The sequence below is a fragment of the Protomyctophum bolini genome (assembly GCF_963924005.1).
Source record: "Protomyctophum bolini genome assembly, chromosome: 9".
Classification (NCBI taxonomy): Eukaryota; Metazoa; Chordata; class Actinopteri; order Myctophiformes; family Myctophidae; genus Protomyctophum; species Protomyctophum bolini.
In genome coordinates, this window is record NC_137870.1 from 9,039,589 (window position 1) to 9,050,349 (window position 10,761).

General features: G+C 46.5%; 1 protein-coding gene across 1 annotated transcript; it reads right to left on the bottom strand.

Moving 5' to 3' along the window:
* Positions 1–550: 550 nt before the first annotated feature.
* On the bottom strand, positions 551–9,379 carry mfrp (membrane frizzled-related protein; the record flags this gene model as incomplete). The annotated part of the gene is made up of 13 exons (XM_080772146.1): positions 551–775; positions 1,442–1,569; positions 2,346–2,480; positions 2,599–2,729; positions 4,285–4,433; positions 4,899–4,975; positions 5,828–5,953; positions 6,107–6,231; positions 6,784–7,003; positions 7,224–7,403; positions 7,732–7,818; positions 8,204–8,312; positions 9,326–9,379. 13 exons carry the CDS (start codon positions 9,377–9,379, stop codon positions 551–553), a joined length of 1,746 nt encoding a protein of 581 aa, XP_080628272.1.
* Between the last annotated feature and the right edge of the window lie 1,382 nt (positions 9,380–10,761).

Genomic DNA, 10,761 nt, shown 5'->3' on the forward strand with positions numbered 1-10,761 from the left:
AGTATTCCATAGATTGTTGTTTTAGACTTTTCATGACTGTATAATTATATGTGAGTGCATAGGACCCGAATGGAAATCCTTTTGGACCAAAATGCCTGACTGTACCTTGTGCTGTTTGCATTTTTATATTGTCTAATAAAATATTCATTCAATCAATCAATAGGGTTCTTGGGGTCCCCCACTAAGGCAGGCAGCACTCCATACGGTCCTATAGCTGGTATCAAGGCAGGCAGCGCTCCATGTTCTGGCCTCAGTGCTTTGGCCTCAGTGTTTTAGCACCCTCTAGGGGCAGGCCAATGTATTTTGTTTCTTGTTTTCTGCACAGAGAGAGTTCTTCCTGTTAATTACTGCAGGTGCTGCCTATTGAGTGTTAGCAATCAAGGCATAATATGCGGCAGTGCTGCTGTGCAGGGAGTTTAGGCTCACTCAGTGTGAATTCAGCTCAGTATGGAGGGAGAAGCCAGCTTCATTTGATAGTCAGGCTTTTTGTTTGTGCTTAAAGAGCATATGCGTGTGCGGCTACGCAGTCCATTGGGTCCTGGTATCTTCTCTAAGGCAGGCAGCACTCCATGGGGTCCTGGGAGTCGGGCAGCAGGTGGCAGTTGAAGGGCCAGCTGAAGGCGAAGACGTCCAGGGCCTGGGCACACTGCAGCTGGGCCGAGGAGCAGACGGAGCGGCAGGGCTGGAGGACTCCTCCGTGAGGGCTGCACTGAGGAACGAACATCCCACACAGCAGGCGCCGCAGTGGCTCGAAGCACGGCAGCTCCGTCAGCACCTGCATGGATGGAGGAGGCCGGAGAGAAGAGGTATACTCAGAAGTGTTGTTGTTTTAAAGGAGAAATCCAGAGCAAAACACATGACAGTAAAGTACCCTGAATCAGCCCGTTTTCCCCTGTTCTCCATTTCCCCCACCCCTCCCACAGTAAATTGCAGCTAGAATGGTAGAAAGCAGGTTGTCTTCATTCTAATGTGGGTATTTTAATAGCTAAAAAAAAGAAAGGTTTGTCACCCTCAAGCTATTGTTCAATACAGAACCCAGCGGTAGGGTTCTCAACGGGCCTGGGTTCTGTATGAATGGCAGCTTGAGGGTGACAAACGGTGCATGTGTGAGTACCAGGACACTATTCATGAAAACAAATACAGTTTGGAGCTACTAAAATACCCGCATGAATGAAGGCAACTAGCATTCCACCATTCTAGCTGCATTTTACTCTGAAAGGAGTGGGGGAAATGGAGAACAGGGGCATCTATGAAACAATGCAAGGTCAACGTGTATGTTGGGACAGGATTATAGGCTGATTCAGGGTACTGTAATGTGTTTTGGTCTGGAACAAACACACACACACACACACACACACACACACACACACACACACACACACACACACACACACACACACACACAGTGTGTGATTCAGTGTTCAGTACAGTGTTGGGTCACCTGGTAGTGTCTGAGCAGCATGGAGGCTTCTCTCTGGTCTGCCACGGAGAGCCAGATGTTTGGGAAGGAGGTCTGATTGTAGCTGAGATCTCTGCACATCTGGACCTCTATGAGCTCACATGATGAAGCTACACACACAGAGAGATCATACTAGTTAACCAAAACTACAGACACAGAGTGATCATACTAGTTAAGCAAAACTAGACCAAAACTATATCAAAACTACAGTCACTGAATTGATCGTAGATGGAGAGAGCATTGACTCACTGAATTGATCGTAGGTGGAGAGAGCATTTACTATCACTGAATTGATCGTAGGTGGAGAGAGCATTGACTCACTGAATTGAGGGTAGGTGGAGAGAGCATTGACTCACTGAATTGATCGTAGGTGGAGAGAGCATTGACTCACTGAATTGATCGTAAGGTGGAGAGAGCATTGACTCCCTGAATTGATCGTAGGTGGAGAGAGCATTGACTCACTGAATTGATCGTAAAGGTGGAGAGAACATTGACTCACTGAATTGATCGTAGGTGGAGAGAACATTGACTCACTGATTTGATCGTAGGTGGAGAGAACATTGACTCACTGAATTGATCGTAGGTGGAGAGAACATTGACTCACTGAATTGATCGTAAGGTGGAGAGAACATTGACTCACTGAATTGATCGTAGGTGGAGAGAACATTGACTCACTGAATTGATCGTAGGTGGAGAGAACATTGACTCACTGAATTGATCGTAGGTGGAGAGAACATTGACTCACTGAATTGATCGTAGGTGGAGAGAACATTGACTCACTGAATTGATCGTAAGGTGGAGAGAACATTGACTCACTGAATTGATCGTAGGTGGAGAGAACATTGACTCACTGAATTGATCGTAGGTGGAGAGAACATTGACTCACTGAATTGAGGGTAGGTTGCGTTGCCACAGTTGCGTTCGTCGCCTCCGTCGGAGCAGTCGTTCCATCCGTCACAGATCCACTCCCTCTGCAGACACTTCCCGGTACTGCAGCTGAACTGCTCCGGCGCACACGTCCCTGCCACCCAGAACAGGACAAGTGGCGTTAGAATTTAAACGAAGCCCCTCAAATGAACCCGTGTAGGGGTCCATTTGACCCCTACACAGACACAGCCTGGTAGGTAAAACAAGCTTACTGTTGGTCACAGACACAGCCTGGTAGGTGGCGCTGAAGCCGCTGTCAGACACTCCTTCGTCGGCTACAAACACCACTGTCATCTGAGGACCTGAGGAGGTCATCTCTGGAGGGACGTCTGTGCCACAGAACCTACAGACAGAAGCACAGGTGTGTTAATCGACTCTGGAGGGATGTGTGCCACAGAACCTACAGAGGTGTTAACACAGGTGTGTTAATTAGCCCTTCGCTAAGTGGGTTTATGTGTTGTCACGATCCAAGTTGACTTCGTCCCGAGGTCTTTAAATAAATGGTCTATGGGAAAAATGAATTGGAAATTGACTTCCGGGCCACTCATCGTCATGAAAGGGGGCAGGACTGCGCTGAAAGGGGGCTGCGCCGCTCTATAGCACAGGTGTGTTAATTATCTGATGACCTATAGAAGCACAGGTTTCCCAAACACAGGGTCAGACCCATTTTTGGGTCGCGGACACATTGTTATGGGTCCCCTTATTTTATTACATTTCCTACATTTGGTTTTTAGTATTTATATAGTATTATTTCAAAACGTTTTTTATTTTTAATCCCAAAAAGCTAAACTTTTCATGAATTAAAGACAAAATTGAATGATTGTTTTCAGTAATTTCATGAAGAAATAAAAGAAAAATCTAAGAAATTCCATAAAATTAGAGTAGTGAGTAGTGAAAATAGCCGATCTACAAACTCACAACGCGGCGTGAAGTGACACGTTGACTACATGTTGTGAACTTGTGAGCTTGTATCGGCTATTTTCACTAGTTTGGGTCCCAAATATTTTATTACTGTTTTGGGTCACGGGCTGAAAAGTTTGGGAACCACTTAAAGGACAACTTATATGAAGATACGTGGAAAATGGGTGTCGAAGTCTCACCGGAGTCATAACACTTTTACAACAGGCAGATAAATGAGGTCATACACACTCACACGCTGCCTGCACGCTAGGCAAAAGCGCTACAATGACAATACGCATGGATAAGTGACAGCGATACGGACTTATTGTACCGTTGGGAGTTAATTCCATTTGCATGCACATTGTGGACATTCAAAAGCAGCTTTATGAAGAGAATGCCATACATCCTGTAATCCAAACCACTGGCCCGTGGAATGTCAAGCTGATGTGGCAAGTTTCATAACTGAGAATGAATGCACACCAAAGTGAAATCATGTGAAAAGGACATTTCTTGAGTGCTGGCATTTTTTTTTTCATTGCTAGTCAACGTATGCCAAACTTGTCAGCCCTCCAAACAATCATATTTGAACTTAGTTTGACTGTTCCATTCATAAATATTGTGAAAGTAGCCAAGCTACAAGCAGATCGGCTATTTTCACAATGTTTGTCTCTTTCTTAAATAATATTTGATAATGCATTGTACATTACATTGGAATTTGTGATTGATACCCGTATACACTTATACTGTAGTCTATGTTGGTTTGTTTACTGTTTACAGTTTGTGGAACCACTATACTCTGTAAGTGACATTTTGGGGTTACTGCTTTAGGCCAGCACCTCACCAACACTGGTGTGTGCCCTTTCCTGTTTTGTCTGATTTGTTTCTTTCAAAATAACATTAGCTGTATTGTAACATTAGCTTTAACGGTACCGTCCGACTAGTGTGCGTCTGGCTCTGGTGTCTGTGCTATCTTGGATTTATTCTAATGAGAACGGTACCGTCCCAGTGTGCGTCCGGCTCCGGTGTCCGAACTGTCGTGGATTTCCACGTAGTCGAATTCACACACGTCCTGCGTCTCCAAACTGAAGTTCTGGAAACTCAGAGTGATCACGTGACCCTCCTCTGCAGATATACCCCACGTACACAACTGAGAGGGAGAGAGAGAGAGAGACCCTAATTTGATTAATTGAGACCCGAGGTTGATTCATTGATAATCAACCTCGGGCCATGCAGAATTCCAACATTTTCAAGGTGGACCGCCAGTTTACAAAATACAACTACAACTGGACCTACGTTTTGGACTAGGGCTAGGACTACTCACTAGATCACTTTGCTGGGGCTGTAAATCTTTGATATAAGAGAATATGTTCTCGAGGTATTCCTACCAAGTAAGTAGGTTCCAAAATGGCGACATGTTTTCCAATGTGGCTGCCAATAAATTGTACATCTGCTCGTGGTTAATACACAGTTGGTGCTACAAGCATGAAATCTGGCGCAGATCACCTTTATACCACCCTCAATAATCAACCTCGGGCCACATAGAATTCCATTTTTGTAGATGGCCGCCAGTTTTCAAAATGGCAACTATAGGGGTATAGTATATTATTTGTACCTGTTGGTGAGGATAAGGCCTGGGGTGGTTTGGACTGGTCAGGTACCCTGAGGATCCATTCTTTTGTCCCCCGCATTCTGTTTAATGACAACAGCAAAGATTACAATGTTGACACTATTTTTGAGTGGTACATCTATTTTCTTTTTGGAAAATTATGGTCCCATTTATTTAAAAAATGACCATAAAGTCGCGTATGTTCTGAGGGGCGTGGCTACCGCTACAGTCCATGATCGGGAGCCACCCCCCGTTCAGTCAAAATAAAAACCAACGAAGAGTAAGGGGGGAAGTCCCGCCTCGTTGTCTGGGCCAGCCAATGGCCAGCTGGGCCCAAACGGAGCCAGCCAATGGCCAGCTGGACCCAAACGGATCTAGAAATATGGCGACTTAGAGTGCAAGGAATTACAGGCTTCATTTTACGACCATGTTAGACCCGGGGAACGCTTTGTCCATACTGTATTTTTACAGTCTATGGTCCGAGCAAGTGTCACTGTTGCACAGCCTAACGCACAGACACACACAGGCCAGGGAGGTACAGTACAGCACCACTCAATTCATACGGGTCTGATTCTTTTGTATCCCATAATTTTGTAACCCATTTTTTCACCCAGTGTCATTTAATGTACCTGCCAACCTGGGGAGAGCAACGGACTGACCTCATGCCTCCTTCAATGCATGTGGAGTCCAAGCCAATTCTTTTCACCTGACAGGGGGCGGGGTTTCCCCCGGTTGGACGTAGCGCGTGGAAGGAAAATGTTATGATGCGGAGGAGAGAACACACCCCCGCGACCACAGCGTCCCCAGCGGGAATCGAACCCTGCAGGACCTTCTAGCTGTGAGGCGACAGCACTATCGACTGCATGAGCCACTCTCCGACTGAAGAGGTGAGTGCTATAGGGGACGTGCGTGTGTGCGTATGCAGTAGGTGTCACCTCTGTGTATGTGCTCGCAGTGTGCCTCGTCCGATTGGTCGGTACAGTGGGCGTGTCCGTCACACACTGACACGGGCAGGAGACAACGACCTCCATCACACTGGAACTCCTCTCTGAGACAGGTCTCTGACCGCACACACGCGCGCACGCGCACGCACAAAGACACACACACACACAGGTTTGTATTAATATGCTTGTGGGGACATCAACATTTCGGGACAGGGATTTTCTGAATGCAATTTTATAGGTGTGTGTGTGTGCGTGTGCGTGCGTACGTACTGCTCTGTACTGCGCGGTACTGGGCAGTGAATCCCGCTCCGGAGATACTGGCGTCAGAGTGGAAGGTCACCAACACCACGCTGCTGTTGCTGTTGACTGTAGGGGGCGCCACACTGCCACAGAACCTACACAACATACAGAACAGAGTGTTGACCGTAGGGGGCGCCACACTGCCACAGAACCTACACAACATACAGAACAGAGTGTTGACCGTAGGGGGCGCCACACTGCCACAGAACCTACACAACATACAGAACAGAGTGTTGACCGTAGGGGGCGCCACACTGCCACAGAACCTACACAACATGTATAGTATTTGTGGACACGCCCACCAGTTCATTAAGTATGCGTGGTTTGCCTGGTGGGTGGCGATCCACCTGAACTGAAGCCGATGAACATGATAAAGAGGGAGGGGTTAGTGGAGGGGATGATATTGTGATGTCACTATATCACTGTTTTATTCATTGGCACGTTTGGCTGTCAAGGTTTCAGCCTCCAGGAAGAAACCCTAAATACAAAGGGAAGACATCATTGCACATAACAACCACACCAAGGGGTCTAATGAAGTACTGTCTGTCACCTCATAAACACATGGGGAAAAAATACAAATAAACAGATAAAGGCGCTATATAAATGCACCATTTCTTCTTTTTTACTAGTGTAGACGTAACCTATACCTGGTGACCACGGCGCTGTGCTCAGTCTGCTCTCGGACCTCCAGCCAGTCGAACAGGCAGGGGGAGGGGCCCTCCACGGTCAGAGAGGAAACGTGGATCTGGACCAGGGCGGGCGGCTGGACCCGGATCACCCACACGCACTGGGAGTTGGGCGGGTAGGAGCCGGGGTGGTTGGGAGAGCTGAAGCTTCCCTCCGGGTCGCTCAGGATACCGCCACACCCTGCATGAGGAGATCGTCGTTACCAGGGGTTGTCTCGATGTACAATCGTGGGAATCGGAAATCGGGTAACGTCGATAACGTCATTTTCAAATGATCTGAATCGGATCGGGAGCAAAAACAACGTGCTCGGAATATCCTAGGGTTGTCCCGATCCGATCACGTGATCGGAAATCAGTAAGAAATAATAAGAAGGATCATTAATAGATAGTTTGTCCCGTACGTGTCTGGGCCGTGGGGCTGTGTCCCGCGGGCTGGGGGGCAGCGGTGGTGGCGACGTCCCCCTGCACACTGCTGTTGGACACCAGCGCGGGGACAGTGTGGGACACTCCCCCGCCTCCCAGGGGGTCCAGAGGACTGACGGACACCACCTCCCCCTCCTCCACCTCCTGACCACTCAGCTCTGCAACACAGAGAACAACAAAACGCTTTGATTTCACCAGCAATTATAATCCCAATCAAATGTCTCCAATTTCTGTGTGGAGTTTGCATGTTCTCCCCGTGTCCCCATACGGTAGGTAGGTAGTGGTACCCTCACAAAAAACATGGTCTCTATACTGCCTCCCCCTGGCCAGCCGGGGCTCCTGATGGATGGGAAAGGAACTGGTTGGAATAACTTGTTCCTTCCACGCGCTAAAGCCTCCCCTGTAGCGGCTTGGACTCCTCATGAAGGAAACATGAGTTTAGTTGGTGCGTTGGTGCGTTGGTGCGTGAGTGCATTTTGGACTCACGTGTTAGGATGAGGACCAGAGTGAGACCCAGGGCTGTTATGAGGAACACAACAGCAGCCGAGACAAGCACCGCCCCCAAACCACACCCTGACCACACCCGGAACCGCAGCGCACACTCCTGGAACACACCCTGACCTGGAATCACACACACACACGCACGCACGCACACACACACACACACACACACAAACGCACTGAAGAGGTGAGACAAGAACCATGAGTTCATACTAATTAAAGGTATATTCAGGGATTTCACTTAATTCAATTATCTTTTTTTTCCTATTTCTTGTGATAATCCTCCCTGTGCTCAGTTATATAAATAAATACCTTAAGTTTCGTTTTTGGCTATAGGGCCCAGCCTTCATCCAAAAATACCGTGCCGTCTCTATTATGTATAACTCAGGTGGGGCTTTTAGGAGAGCGGTCAGAATGAATTATGATATTTAAACATAATGAGGATTGGCTGACTCACCTGCTGCAGCCGGTTTGATTAGCTCAGGGGTGGAGGAGGCGGTCCTGAATCCTTCCACGCGGTCCTCTCGCTCCCCCTCCAGCTCAAAGGCGGGATTGCAGAACACATTCTGTAGGGGAGTGTGTACGTGTATTGTAAAAACACAGTTATATCATCTTTCTGTATAAAGTATTAGCCTATACTATTTTAGTCAATGTATATTTGTACAATAATGTCTGCCAAGTACGAGATATCTCATACTTTAATTTACACCCGTTGTCTGACAACTACCGGTATACAAGAAATCTTGTGTTCGATATAAAAAGGCCTCGTTATTCTGCATGTTTTAGAACATGCGGCCCGGCCGGTTGCTATAAGCCAGCTGTGTCCAAAGTGCGGCCCGCGGGCCAAATGCGGCCTGCAGCTTCATACCTGAATTGTATTATGAACAACAGTATTGGGACATTTTTACATTAAAGATTTTTTACCTTTAACCGTAAGCTCAGTCTTAAAGGACCACTTCACCACTTTTCAACCTATCTTCATATAATAGGTCCTCACTAATGATCATGATAACATGGCACGATTTTTTTCTACTCAGTCTGTGTCTCATAGGAGGGCTGTGGGCAGTTTAAAAACTGTCTTCCAGTGACATCATCATTAGGCAGATTATTTTTAAGTAGCTTTTTTTTACAAAAATGTTTAGATTTTCATTATCGTGAGAACGATGGCTTCCATGTTTGCATTGCAACTTTTCAGGACTAGAAAGCCTGCAGTTTTTATTAGCTTGTATTCCCCATCGATGATGTCACTGGAAGACGGTTTCTGATCTGCCCACGGCCCTCCTATGAGACACAGACTGAGTAGAAAAAAATTGCCCCATTTTTTCATGATTATTAGTGAGGACCTATTATATGAAGATAGGTTGAAAAGTGGTGAAGTGGTCCTTTAACTGGCCACGTAGGTCGGACTAACGGGATGTCGGACTTATGGCCAGTCCAGTCCGCTCTACAAGCTCACAATGCGCATTGTGAGCTTGTAGATCAGCTATTTTCTAAATATTTTTATACATTTTGAACTTGCGAAAGGGGACATTCTGCACAATGAGTACTTGAAGTATAATTTCAGTTATAACTCACTCACCTTGTACTCGTCAGAGTCTGACGACACCGCTACCTGTGTGAGGTCAGAGGTCATGACGAGAGCTCAACCCAAGACGAAAACAACGGCTCGCTCTTCTTCCTGTATCTGTGTGAGTCACGTACGGATGACCTCGCCTCCTTCAGGAGACCGGAAGCAGGTTGGAGTTCATTAGTAAGAGTGAATGTGAACACAGCTTCTGAAAAATATTCTTTAACCGGATGTTCACTGAACTAAATATTTGACCCGATCGTCACAGAAGCCACGAGATATTCCGTTCTGAACATTCTGATGCTGAGATGGCTTCTTTTAAGTCCATACTTTCTCTGTCCCATATGCAGCGTCACACTCTCACCATCATACTAGCACCGGTAAACAGTCAACATAGGACATTCGACGAGATCTGCTGTCACACCGTTTGTGTACCATTTTGCATTAAGTGTGGTCTGACAAGTCTTCCTAAATGAAGCACCTTTTTCTGTTTCTTCTGCAGAGTCCAATGTTACTTCCTCAAGGAAACACAAGGGTCCCCAACCAGAGCCTTCTATTGAAGAGTTGAGCCCAATGATGGGTAAGAAATTGTGCTTTCATGTAACTCCAAATAGTGACAAACGCTCATAGACTCCCGTGAAATAGTGATAAACACTCATAGACTCCAGTGAAATAGTGACATACGCTCATAGACTCCCGTGAAATAGTGACATACGCTCATAGACTCCAGTGAAATAGTGACATACGCTCATAGACTCCCGTGAAATAGTGACATACGCTCATAGACTCCAGTGCATTCGGTGAACTTCCGGGTCAGGGCTTTGTCACTATTCGCCAATAGAGGTCGCTGCGTAGAAAACTGGGCCGATGAAGTGACGCAACTGTCCTCATATGGCTCTGGTCCCAGCCAGTCGTCCAAATAATTAGCTCTTACCACAGAGCCTGGTGTCATGATGATGTCATGATGATGTCAGACGCAGGATTGAGCCGACATCGTTCACTGTGTCGTCCATCTCCGAACGTCCCCCCTTCTCTCTCTCTCTCTCTCTCTCTCTCTCTCTCTCTCTCTCTCTCTCTTGGATTTTGATCAAGATTCAAACACAGCCTCTCGTTGCAACGTGAAACAAAACAATCCAGAGGATAGCGCTTAAAAGCATTACTTTAAAATAAAAAAAATAGGAAAGAAAAAAACACTTCTCTCCAAAGTGTGGCCCTCTGTGTTAAAATCTCTCAGCATAGTATAGCGGAGATTTTCTTATGATCCATCATCCGTATCATAAAATAATAATAATAATAATAAAGCATTCAGTTAATCAAATAGACTTCCCTGCCGGCCGTTTTAAAACCTGCATGTCCATCCATCCTGTTCTCGCTGAATGTCTTTATGTGTGTAAGTGGTTCTCGGTGCCGTTATACACTAAAGTTCTGCGGAATATGTGTGTTTTCTC